At 45.9% G+C, this 13,551-nt stretch overlaps 1 protein-coding gene across 3 annotated transcripts in view; it reads left to right on the top strand.

Annotated features, from left to right (window-relative positions):
• Positions 1-13,551, top strand: part of LOC149310012 (integrin beta-1-like) — a 60,000-nt gene that overhangs the window by 38,538 nt on the left and 7,911 nt on the right. For all 3 annotated transcript variants that reach the window (XM_089533485.1, XM_089533484.1, XM_089533487.1), the window contains 7 exons: positions 131-286; positions 1,205-1,300; positions 1,678-1,767; positions 6,895-7,035; positions 7,149-7,351; positions 9,077-9,315; positions 10,380-10,602. In XM_089533485.1, the coding sequence (XP_089389611.1) occupies positions 131-286; positions 1,205-1,300; positions 1,678-1,767; positions 6,895-7,035; positions 7,149-7,351; positions 9,077-9,315; positions 10,380-10,602 (1,148 nt within the window). The remainder of the gene's footprint in view (positions 1-130; positions 287-1,204; positions 1,301-1,677; positions 1,768-6,894; positions 7,036-7,148; positions 7,352-9,076; positions 9,316-10,379; positions 10,603-13,551) is intronic.

The raw sequence follows: 13,551 nt of genomic DNA, 5'->3' as shown, positions 1-13,551 counted from the left end.
TGCCCTTCTTTGTGCTGCAGGAACTTATCCTTCCCATGTTATTGCTGCCTCTGGTATTGCCCAGGGACACGTCTACTTTGGCAACTGAAATATATCTGTATTTATTATCAAAATTCTTTTTCTCCCTAAGTCAAAAATTGGATGGAGAAATGTCACCCGACTGTTGGTTTTTTCCACGGATGCTGGATTCCATTTTGCTGGAGATGGGAAACTTGGAGGAATTGTTTTACCAAATGATGGACAATGCCATTTAGATGATAATATGTACACAATGAGCCATTATTATGTAAGTATATTTAAATGAATGTTTAATGGTATGCTTGCTAATCTAATATTCCAATGCGTGCATATATATTTATAGAGTAGGACACTGAAAGTGCATCATAAACAGCCCTTTCTTTATTCTTTGAGATAAGTAGCTGTCAATACCAAACAGTATACTTTCTCTTTTTCTTTTTCTCCATGGAATAATGTTTGAGGAAAACCTATAGGAAGGTTCAAAGAGGAATTGATGTTCTTTCAGTGCTATGAAAGAAAGATCTGAGCGGCTGCATAGTCTTCTCTGCTAGCACATCTTTTATGCTAAATCTGTAAATATTTTTGAAATCTGATAATACATTTTCCATTACTCTTCATTTGGAAGAGTATTGTGTTTGAACTGTGTATTCCAAACAGCTCGTACCAGAGAAAAACCAAGAATTGGGAGACAATTTATTTGACAGGGCCAAAATACCATCCACCCAGTAATTAAGTAATATTTCCATGTGACTGAAGCAGCTGAACATAATTAGATGTTGTATCAATGATAGCCAATGGATTAATTCTGTTTTAAAAGAATTATTAAATATGCTAATCTTTAATAATATTTAAACGGAGGATAGATGGGCATCTGTTGGGGATGCTTTGATGGTGATTTCCTGCATGGCACCCTTGTGGTGTTTTCCACCTCTGTGATTCTGTGATTCTTAACATACTCCCAGGTAGTGTTATGGTCTATATGTTATGGATGTTTATACAGATAGAAGTGACAAAAATACATTTGAAGTCTTCATTTAATTTTTAGAAAGGAATGCATTTGTATCAAATCAAATGTATTTGTATCAAATCAAACGTATATTTGATATTTTGGTATATTTTTATATAGAGAAAATTGTATATGAAATTCAAATATGTATACAATTCTTTTTCTTGATTTTGTTTTCAGGATTATCCCTCCATTGCTCACCTGGTTCAGAAGCTAAGTGACAATAATATTCAGATCATATTTGCTGTTACCCAAGAATTTCAACCTGTTTACAAGGTAGAGTAGCATTTGTTAATGGATTTAATGAATTGCAGACTGACAGATAACTTGTTTCAGGAAACTCTTAGAAGTACAGGAGAGCAAAAACACTTGATATTAACAGTTACTGTGTTTCTCCAGTGTAGTCCTATTTAAATAGTTGTTCTGTTTATCCTAATCTTTGGGCGTGAATTAAATTGTCTCCTAGGCCTGTCAATAATAGAAGCAGTATTTCATATCAAGGATAACGTTTTAGTTAGCCTTGCTTGTCCCTTTATAAGTTCCACAACCAGTCTCTTGAAAGCATTTACACTGCTTTTTTTTCCTTATTGACAAAAATGTGTGTCCTGGCTACAATTTTAATTTAATATTGTTTTCATTTTCCATATGTAAAGGAGTTGAAGAATTTGATTCCAAAGTCTGCTGTGGGGACACTCTCTTCAAACTCCAGTAATGTGATCCAGCTGATTATTGATGCATACAATGTAAGTCCATTTCAGTGAGTAACTTTCACTGTTTTTCTGTCAATAGCAACATCACAGTTTATGAAGGATATCATTACAACTGAGCATTTCCTTTATATATGAATCACGTGTTGGTGTATACTTGTTCTAGGAGGCTGGGTTTATGAGTTAAAATGTAATACAGTGAGTCCTAAGAGAAGGTCAGTATAAGGTGGTATCTTTAATATTCTGTTGCGGGATTGCTGCTGAAAACCAGGTTCTGGAAAACAGAGACAGTGTTCTGAACAATAGATCTGCCTTTTGGGTGCTGTGTACTTCTAGGAAAACTATCACACAGTGAGCTTTTGCAGGTGGCCTGGAAGCAGTAGATGACCTCCATTGATTTGAGCTGGTACTTTATTTGTTTAATTTTATTAAAATATATCAAAGATCCCAGGTGGCTTACAAAAAGCATTAAGGCAAGTTACAGTTTAAAACAATAAAATGTTTAAATAAACAAAAATCATATTAAACTGCAGTAACATGTTTAAAATAAAATTTATATTTATAAATAAATAAATAAATAAAATAAAAAATAAATTTTTTATTTATATGCCGCCCTTCCTACGATCAGGGCGGCTTACAACAAATTAAAATACAATCCATAAAAAAAAGCACAAATACATAATTAAAATCAACCAACAAGCAAAAGTCCCATAGCCCAACCACTTGGCCACGGAAGAGGAGGGAGGCCCACAGGATATTTATTCGGGGAATGCCTGTTGGAATAGGAAGGTTTTGAGATCCTTCCTAAATTGGGCCAGGGTAGTAGACGAGCGGAGCTCTGTGGGCAGCGCATTCCAAAGGGCTGGGGCAGCTATGGAGAACGTCGTCCGAGTAGTGGAGACCAACCTAGCCCCAGGCACCTTCAGTAGCTGCTGCCCAGACGTTCTGAGGGTGCGAGGCGGAATGTACGGGGAGAGGCGGTCCTTTAGGTATCCTGGGCCCAAGCCATTTAGGGCTTTATAGGTGATTACCAACACCTTATATTGAGCTCGGAAGCGAATGGGCAGCCAATGGAGATCTTTTAAAACCGGTGTTATATGGCTGGTCCTGGGAGCACCAGTGACCAGCCGGGCTGCCATGTTCTGCACCATTTGCAGCTTCCGAGTTTGGTATAAGGGTTGCCCCATGTAGAGTACGTTGCAGAAATCCAGTCTCGAAGTTACCAGAGCATGTACAACAGTTTCTAGGTCCCTCTGGGCCAGGTATGGGCGCAGCTGGCGAATCAGCCGAAGCTGATGACAGGTGTTCCTGACCGTCGCATTCACCTGAGCAGTCAGGTGAAGCGACGAGTCAAGAAGCACCCCCAGACTGCGCACGGAGTCCTTCACAGGGAGCGTGACCCCGTTCAGGACAGGTGGAACCACCGCCATTCCTGGACCAGGAGAACCTATCGCTAGTACCTCCGTTTTCTCTGGATTCAGCTTGAGTCGGTTTTCCCTCATCCAGCCCATTACTGACTCTAGACAGGCCATGAGAGGAGAGACGCCATCCCCAGTCACTGCATCAGTCGGAGACATAGAGAAAATAATTTGGGTGTCATCAGCGTACTGATAACCCCGCGCCCCATGTCTCCGGATGATCTCTCCCAGCGGTTTCATGTAAATGTTAAATAGCATGGGAGACAGAATGGCCCCTTGAGGGACCCCGGTTTTAAGGGGTCTCTCATCGGAACATACGTCTCCCAGCTGCACCATCTGGGACCTCCCGGAGAGGTAGGAGCGGAACCACTGGAGCGCAGTGCCCCCAATTCCCACCTCTGCCAGGCGCCCCAGAAGGATACCATGGTCTATGGTATCGAAAGCCGCTGAGATGTCCAAGAGCACCAGCAGGGACACGCTTCCCCCATCGATGCTCAGACGGAGATCATCGACCAAGGCGACCATGGCCTTCTCAACCCCGTAACCCGCCCGAAAGCCAGTTTGAAATGGGTCCAGATAATCCGTTTCCTCCAAGACCGCCTGAAGCTGGATAGCAACCGCCCTCTCGATCACCTTTCCCAAAAATGGTAGCAGCGAGACAGGCCGGTAATTATTATGTACCAGGGGGTCGAGGGAGGGCTTTTTTAGGATCGGTTTTACAATGGCCAATTTAAGATCCGATGGAAATAGCCCATCCCTCAAAGATGAATTAATTATCCGGCGTAACAATGATGTTACCACCGGTCCCCCCTGGGCCGCTAACCACGAGGGACAGGGATCAAGAGAGCAGGTTGTTTTCCGAACACTTCCGAGGATCTTGTCCACATCCTCGGTACTCACCGACTCAAAGTGATCCAGTTTAACATTGTCCACGGAGGCTCTGGACACTTCTACCCTAGGTTCTGCGCTAATGTCGGCGTTCAGACTTTCGCTTATGCGAGAAGTTTTATCCGCAAAAAAGTCGTTAAACAAGTCACAGCAGGCCTTAGAAGGTTCAAGGATCTGGTTCAGGGTGGAAGGGAGCTGAGTTAGCTCCCTAACCACCCTGAACAACTCTGCCGGACGCGACTCAGCGGACGCAATACGAGCACCATAGAACGAATTCTTTGTTGCTCGTATTGCCTCTCCGTAGTCCTTTAACAGTTGGTCTAGGAGAGTCTTATCGTCTAAGCGAAGGTGTTTCCGCCAACGGTACTCTAGCCATCGCAGAGCTCGCTTCCTTGCCCGGAGATCTTCCGTGTACCAGGGCTTACGTTTGGAAGCGGGCCTGAGAGGGCGCTTGGGAGCGATCCTGTGTATAGCCCTAGAAAGTCCGGTATTCCAAATACCGGTGAGGGCATCAACAGAGTCGTCGTCATTTCCAACCGTGAGCCCCTCTAAGGCTTCTTGGAACCTCTCAGGTTCCATCAGCCTTTGAGGGTGGACCATCCTAACAGGTCCACCACCCCCGGGGGGGATCTGGGTAGAGGCCTTGAGTTTCACCTCTACCAGGAAATGATCCGTCCATGACAGGGGGGAAACATTAACTATTTCCCCCCACGGATTCTCCGCCTCCGAACAGAAGACCAAATCGAGAGTATTACCCGCACAGTGCGTAGGACCCTGTATCAGCTGGGACAGGCCCATGGCCACCATGGTCTCCATGAATTCCCGAGCCGCACCAGATGGAGCCTGGCTGGCCGTGAGGGAGATGTTGAAGTCACCCAGGACAAGAAGCCTGGGTGTCTCCAGCATCAGCTCAGCGACCAGCTGTGTCAGCTCGTTAAGGGAGTCCGCTAATGCACGGGGTGGCCGATACACTAACAGAATCCCTAGACTGTCCCTAGCTTTTAGGGTCAGGTAAATACACTCGATATAGGAGGTCTGTCGGATGTGGTTCCTGGAGAGGGACACGGTGTTCCTATGTACCAAGGCCACTCCCCCCCCCCCCGCCCACCTAACCTGCGCTGGTCCTTCACCGAGTACCCAGCAGGCAGGGCCTGAGCCCACACAGCGTCCCCTTCAGGCCCCAGCCAGGTCTCGGTAATGCAAGCCAGGTCACACTTAGAGTCCTCCAACAGATCCTGGAGGATGTGGGTCTTGTTGGTAAGAGACCTGGCGTTGCACAGGAGCAGCGACAGGGTTTGTGGTACGGTTGGAGAGACCCTCAGGTCCTTCAGGTTGGGAGGGGGACAGGAAGGCGAGATAGATATGATGCATCTATCACGCCTTCCCCTGGAACGCAAGTCCCTTCTCCCACCGCCATACCTCCCCCGGCCCCACACTACCTCAATTGGAGCTCCGCCCACCAAGGTGTTATCCCCGGCCCAGGCATCCCCCGCATCCCTATCCTCCCCCCGCCCCTCTATGGCAGCTAAAGGAGCAGAGGTTAGCCTCTGCTCCCAGGGCCAATCCAAGCCTCCCACACCAATAAAAGCTGCGCAACTGCGCAGGTGCGCAGCTGCGGTGCTCCTTAGTCCGTGGGCGGCGCTCCCAGGGCGGTGCGCAGATGCGCACCTCCGACACCCCGGGAGGAGGCCGCCCGGCAAAAGACGCAGTCCTGGCAGTGGCAGCGACGGCGATGGTCCGGCGTGGAGGCAAAAGGGGGCGTGCCAGGAAGGGCCCGGTTTCCCGGCTTTATCCCCGCCGCTCTCACCTGGCGGGGCTCCTCCCTGGCTTCCCCCCAGGTGTTCCTTAAAGGGCCCCACGCACCAAAACTGGCCGCCAAACGCCAAAGCCAGTGAGTGCCCAGATCTAAAAAGAGTCCCACTGGGGTGCTCCTTAGTCCGTGGGCGGCGCTCCCGGGGCGGTGCGCAGATGCGCACCTCCGACACCCCGGGAGGAGGCCGCCCGGCAAAAGACGCAGTCCTGGCAGTGTATTTAAAGTTTTTAAAGCTGTGTATTATGTATTAGGGGTCACTCAGCACATTTTCTAGGAACTTGCAGAAACTGGCAAAGCTGGCTCTTATTTGTAAAACACCAAGGCCTCTCTCTGCAGACTTGCATTTGCTCCCGTGTATTATTTTTTCATAATATATTTGGTTTGCTATAAATAAGTAGAAATTATGGTTTGAAAAACCTGTCTCTCTATTTAAGGTATGTTTTTAAATAACATTGTTTAATAGCCTTACTGTTTAAGAGGCAAGGAAAATGGGAATTTACCTTCCCCCTTGCCCAAAGTTTATGAAGCTGGCATATATTTTGTATATACAGTCAGCTCTCCTTATCCATGGATTTTTTTATCCACGGATTCAAGCATCCATGCCTTGAAAATATTCCTATATCCAAATAATAAACCTTAATTTTCCATTTTATATAAGGGACACCATTTTGCTGTGCTATTATACTTAATGGAACTTGAGCATCTACAGATTTTATTATCCACAGGGGATCCTGGAACCAAAACCCAGTGGATAACAAGGGCCCACTGTATCTACAAGCAAATACACACACATATGTACATTTGCATGTCTCTGTGTGCTTCTGTTTCTAGAGGAGAAAGAATAGCACTGATCTTAACAGTAACATGAGAGTCTTTCTCAGCCACACTGTCAGTATGAAATTCTACAGGAAGATGCTAGCACAGCCTCTGCTATGAGACTAATCAAGATAGAGAAGATAATATTTCCTTGAAAGTACATGATTAAAAGAGATGCCTGTTCCTGATTCTATCCAGTCCTCTTAAACTGGTCAACTTCTATTTTAGTCACTGTCTTCAGAAGTTATTTTGGAAAACAACAAGCTGCCAAAAGAAGTCTCAATTGAATATAAATCTTTCTGCAAGAATGGAGTGAATGGTACAGGGGATGAAGGAAGAAAGTGCTCCAATATTTCAATTGGAGATGAGGTATCTTTTTGGATTTATTCAGTGTAAATTTTGGATTACTCATACCTGAGTATTATTTCATCTGTTTCAACAAATTATATATTATTTATATTGTCCATTTACTTTGCTTACAGGTTAGGTTTGAGATTAAAGTAACAGCCAGCCAGTGTCCAGAAAAAGGGCAAAGCGAAACCATTAAAATCAAGCCACTAGGTTTTACTGAAGAGGTAGAAATTAATTTGGAGTTCATCTGTGAATGTGACTGTCACAAAGAAGGAATTTCTGACAGTGACCTTTGCCACTATGGAAATGGAACATTTGAATGTGGTGCTTGCAGGTATATAAATTCCTACTATACTGTGTGTTTGTTTTTTCAAAAGAAAATAAATTGTACATGTGAAAAGAGCAAATAGCTTCTTTGAGTATGACCAGAAATGGCACAAAAACACTTTCTGTTGTTTTTTTCTGTGCTTCAAGTCCACCTTATCTTAACATTTTTGGAGTGGTCATATTTCTAGACTGATCACAGGTTTCCAGTAATTTCACATTACATGGGAAATGAGTTTATATTACTACAGGTATTTAAATATGTTTCATCTGGGACCCATTCAATCCTGCATAGTTATGTTAGTATAGCTGCCACCATGTTTACATTGTGGTGGCGACTTCTTGTATTGGCAGCCAGTAGATGCTTCTGAAGCTGTGGAAGGGTCAGATCCAAAGCAGCCTATACTGCTGTCCTTGGAAAGACAGGTTGCATACCTGCAACCATAGTGGTCATCTGTGTACTCACACAAATGGTTCTCCTGTATCTCATTTGCTGCACCATAACCTATTTGTGTGAGTCACAGAGATGATGAAGAAGAACTTGTGGTACCATAATCTTCCTTCCCTAAAATGTATGCTGGGGAGCAGTTGCTTTCATACTACTGAGGCTTAATAATGGAGATAGTTGTGATACCTTCTTGTTCTCCTTCTGGATGGTATCCCAACTGTCCGTCTTGATTGTTTAGGGAATGTTGTGCTGTGATTAGAAGAATTTTGATCTATTGGGCTTCAACTGATGCTTTGCATTAAATGGGTTGCAGAAATTCTCATTGATGCTAATACATTTGTGGGCTAGGAACCAGCAGTGAAAAATCTAGCAAACACATTTTTGGTTTCAAGAAGTAAGGCAGAATGACTTCCTAGAAGAAAGTCAAAACTAGGGCAAATTCTGCATAAGTGGAGAGCTCCTTAATGAACTCCATAATATTTAAGGCTGGTTTCACTGCCCAGTTCACTCAAACCTTCCAACACCTTTCATTTAGCTAACATATAGCTGTACAAAGAAGGGAGTCATCCCTCATTAACTTATAAATACAATATGCCTACCTTTTATACCTTGAGTATAGGGTAGTTATGAGTACAGGTTGAGTTTCCCTTATCTGAGATGGTTGGGACCAGAAATGATTTGCATTTCAAATTTTGGAATATTTGCATATACATAATGATATATCTTGGAGATGGGACCCAAGTTTAAATGTGAAATTCATTTTTGTTTCATATACACCTTAGACACATAGTCTGAAGGACAATATTTTTAATAATTTGGTGCATAAAACTAAGTTGGTGTACACTTACCATCAGAAAGCAAAGGTGTCACTATCCCAGCCACATAGATGGACAATTTTGGGGTTTGGAATTTTGGTTTTGGAATTCCAGATAAGGGAGACTCAACCTGTAATTTCTTTGTAACTAGTTGCTTCTGAGCTCTGGATGAAACACTTCAGCAGAGACATTTTCAATCTTCAGAGCATGGAGGCACATGTCCTTTTCCTCCTCAAATAAGCAAGTTAGCAATAAGGGTTTTTTTTAAACAGCATCTAGACATGGTTGCTGTATTAGTGATGAGGGTAGAAGAGATTTATTCATAGTTTTTTAAAACATCTGACTCTAGGATGAATCATACTGTCCTTTTCAATCAAATAGTTTGCTATAACTACACACTAATAACAGAGTGGGGAAATGCTTGCACAAATCCCATTCCCTATTCAGCCCTGTGGTTCATTTTCCTTTTTAGATGTAAACCAGGACGCATTGGGAAACACTGTGAATGCAGCATAGAAGAAGTGAACAGTGAAGACATGTCAGGCACCTGCAGAGCAACAAACAGTTCAGAGATATGCAGTAACAATGGAGAATGTATTTGTGGACAGTGTGTCTGCAAGAAAAGAGAGAATCCAAATGAAGTCTACTCTGGCCAGTTTTGCCAGTGTGATAACTTCAACTGTGATCGATCTGATGGTTTGATTTGTGGAGGTAACTAATTCATTTTTCACCAAGTGAACTTTTGAATCAACATGAAATGCAAAGTGGAAACAAGCATTTTATAATAGTTGCAGAATTTAATAAGAGATGAAGGTATCAGATTAGGAACTGATGTAATACTGACACCTTTTCTTTTACTTCAGTTGGCTGCTGCTTTCTTCAGAAAATCAATACAAGTGTCTTCCCTGTAAAATTGATGTGTGTTAGAATATGATGTAGAAATATAGCTTGTTCTTCCCTGTAGTAGGCAAGGGTTGCACTCAGAACTAATTTCCACCAGAAGAAGAGAACTTTTGCATGCATTTAACATCAAATGGCAGATCTCATTGACTTGCTAAGTATTTCCTATGCATCCTGTCATATAGTGATATCATAATTTGGCAAAGAAACTTAAGCACTTTCGCAATGCAAATGCAGTGGTACCTCGGGATACGAAATACCCAGGTTATGAAATTTTCGGGATACGAAAAAATCCCATAGGGAATTATTGTTCCGGGTTACGAATGTTTTTTCGGGTTACGAAAAAACTTTTGGTGCTTTTTTCGGCTTTTTCGCACGGAATCGCGGCTTTTCCCCATTAGCGCCTATGGCAATTCGGCTTACGAAGGCTTTTCGGGTTACGAAAGCGGCCGCGGAACGAATTAATTTCGTAACCCGAGGCACCACTGTGTCATGTATCATGATGGATAAGAGTAAGCACAGCTTGCTTGCTTATCTCATCTGTAATCTATATCTGTTTGCTTTGTAAATCCTTTTAATAAGCAGCAGATCAGTAAAAAGGAAAGAAGTGTCTTGTGTGCCTTCAAGTTATTTTCAACTTATGGCAACTGCAAAGATAAACTGTCATGGGGTTTTCTTGGTAAGATTTTTTAGAGGAGGTTTGCCATTGCCTTCCCCAGAGGCTGAGAGAGTGTGACTTGCCCAAGGTCACACAGTGAGTTTCACTCAAACCACTACACTACCCTGTAGGGGGTTCTCCAAATTTTAACTGACATAGATTTACAAGGAAGAAGTGCTAAATATATATTTAAAATACCCTTTCTGTTTTTTACTAGGACATGGTGAATGTAAATGTCGTGAGTGTGACTGCTGGGCCAATTACACAGGCTCTGCATGCGAATGCCCTCTGGATACTACTCCATGTGAAGCTGCCAATGGTCAAATCTGCAATGGCAGAGGAATCTGTGAGTGTGGAGTCTGCAATTGCACAGATTCCAAATTTCAGGGACCGACCTGTGAGTTGTGTCAGACCTGTCTGGGAGTGTGTGCAGAGCACAAGTAAGGCTTTTGTGTTTTATGATAAAATAACTTGTTCCTAAGAAGTTTACAAATTGATGCTGGGGAATTTTTGGGAATGCACAAAAATTATGTAGAGAGCATATGGTTGAGGGGGATGTTTTGCTTTCTTTTGCGTGTGAGCTGTCTCCTTACTTTCCCTGCAACTCCTGCGTCAATGCAGGCTCCATTTCCCCTGTTTGTTGCAGCTTGAGCAGCAAAGCTTTGCCAGGAGAGAGGGCATCTCTTCTCAGGGAGGCTGTTCTGTCTGTATTGTTGCTGTTTTCCAAGGTTTTGGACTAAGAGTTCAACCAAGTGTGACCCAAGCCTCCCTCTTAAAAGGTGCTTCTCCCCTGGAAATTAATCGGCTGTTTAAGTACAATTCAGATGGTGTCACAAACTGATAAGATCTGAGCCATGGCAGGAGCCTGCAAGCCATACTGACTGGTCTGGGAGCTGAGGGTCATTTGTGCTGGAGGCTGGTACCCAGCTCAGGAGCAAAAGCATATTTATTGTATTAGCATATAATAATAATAATAATAATAATAATAATAATAATAATAATAATAATAATAATAATATGTTTTATTTATAGACCGCTATTCCGCGATGATCATAGCGGTATACAGTAAAATCGTAATACAATACAAAATACAGTTAAAGGAGGGAGAAGTCTCGTCCTTCAGGCAGTCCCTGATGTTGCTGGGTCTGCCTGATGGCTCCCTCTGAGGCCGAGATGACAGTTGAGGAGGGAGGGGCCTCTTCCTTCAGGCAGTCCAAGATGTTGCTGGGTCTGCCTGATGGCTCCCTCTGAGGCCGAGATGACAGTTGAGGAGGGAGGGGCCTCTTCCTTCAGGCAGTCCAAGATGTTGCTGGTCTGCCTGAAGGCTCCCTCTGAGGCCGAGATGACAGTTGAGGAGGGAGGGGCCTCTTCCTTCAGGCAGTCCCTGATGTTGCTGGTCTGCCTGATGGCTCCCTCTGAGGCCGAGATGACAGTTGAGGAGGGAGGGGCCTCTTCCTTCAGGCAGTCCCTGATGTTGCTGGTCTGCCTGCTGGCTCCCTCTGAGGCCGAGATGACAGTTGAGGAGGGAGGGGCCTCTTCCTTCAGGCAGTCCCTGATGTTGCTGGTCTGCCTGATGGCTCCCTCTGAGGCCGAGATGACAGTTGAGGAGGGAGGGGCCTCTTCCTTCAGGCAGTCCCTGATGTTGCTGGTCTGCCTGCTGGCTCCCTCTGAGGCCGAGATGACAGTTGAGGAGGGAGGGGCCTCTTCCTTCAGGCAGTCCCTGATGTTGCTGGTCTGCCTGATGGCTCCCTCTGAGGCCGAGATGACAGTTGAGGAGGGAGGGGCCTCTTCCTTCAGGCAGTCCCTGATGTTGCTGGTCTGCCTGATGGCTCCCTCTGAGGCCGAGATGACAGTTGAGGAGGGAGGGGCCTCTTCCTTCAGGCAGTCCCTGATGTTGCTGGGTCTGCCTGATGGCTCCCTCTGAGGCCGAGATGACAGTTGAGGAGGGAGGGGCCTCTTCCTTCAGGCAGTCTAAGATGTTGCTGGTCTGCCTGCTGGCTCCCTCTGAGGCCGAGATGACAGTTGAGGAGGGAGGGGCCTCTTCCTTCAGGCAGTCCAAGATGTTGCTGGTCTGCCTGATGGCTCCCTCTGAGGCCGAGATGACAGTTGAGGAGGGAGGGGCCTCTTCCTTCAGGCAGTCCAAGATGTTGCTGGGTCTGCCTGATGGCTCCCTCTGAGGCCGAGATGACAGTTGAGGAGGGAGGGGCCTCTTCCTTCAGGCAGTCCCTGATGTTGCTGGGTCTGCCTGATGGCTCCCTCTGAGGCCGAGATGACAGTTGAGGAGGGAGGGGCCTCTTCCTTCAGGCAGTCCAAGATGTTGCTGGTCTGCCTGATGGCTCCCTCTGAGGCCGAGATGACAGTTGAGGAGGGAGGGGCCTCTTCCTTCAGGCAGTCCCTGATGTTGCTGGTCTGCCTGATGGCTCCCTCTGAGGCCGAGATGACAGTTGAGGAGGGAGGGGCCTCTTCCTTCAGGCAGTCCCTGATGTTGCTGGTCTGCCTGATGGCTCCCTCTGAGGCCGAGATGACAGTTGAGGAGGGAGGGGCCTCTTCCTTCAGGCAGTCCCTGATGTTGCTGGTCTGCCTGATGGCTCCCTCTGAGGCCGAGATGACAGTTGAGGAGGGAGGGGCCTCTTCCTTCAGGCAGTCCCTGATGTTGCTGGTCTGCCTGATGGCTCCCTCTGAGGCCGAGATGACAGTTGAGGAGGGAGGGGCCTCTTCCTTCAGGCAGTCCAAGATGTTGCTGGGTCTGCCTGATGGCTCCCTCTGAGGCCGAGATGACAGTTGAGGAGGGAGGGGCCTCTTCCTTCAGGCAGTCCCTGATGTTGCTGGTCTGCCTGATGGCTCCCTCTGAGGCCGAGATGACAGTTGAGGAGGGAGGGGCCTCTTCCTTCAGGCAGTCCCTGATGTTGCTGGTCTGCCTGATGGCTCCCTCTGAGGCCGAGATGACAGTTGAGGAGGGAGGGGCCTCTTCCTTCAGGCAGTCCCTGATGTTGCTGGTCTGCCTGATGGCTCCCTCTGAGGCCGAGATGACAGTTGAGGAGGGAGGGGCCTCTTCCTTCAGGCAGTCACCTATAAGTACTGGAACATACTGGCTTTAATATTTTTCAAATTACGATTGCAAGTGGCTTTAGAATTTTCTTTATTCAGTAAAGTTAGGGCTGGTACAGACCAGCACACGATGTGGGGATGTGGCGTGTGGATGATGCATTCCTCAAAGCCCGCGTCACACTGCCCCATTGCCCACATGGGGGGCAGCTTTGTGACACTTCAGCAGCACGACATTTACACGCCATACACCACAGCAGCACTGAAAAACTGCAGCAGTGGTGAAAAGGGCGACTTTTTTCTGGCCCAAAAGGGAGTGGCATTTTGCCCCTTTTGGGGGGGGG

Source organism: Sceloporus occidentalis, unplaced genomic scaffold (assembly GCF_023333645.1).
Source record: "Sceloporus occidentalis isolate IW3139 unplaced genomic scaffold, rSceOcc1.0.p SCAF_7, whole genome shotgun sequence".
In the NCBI taxonomy this organism is placed as follows: domain Eukaryota; kingdom Metazoa; phylum Chordata; class Lepidosauria; order Squamata; family Phrynosomatidae; genus Sceloporus; species Sceloporus occidentalis.
The sequence above is the reverse complement of the archived record's forward strand: the minus strand, read 5'-3'. Positions and strand labels throughout refer to the sequence as shown.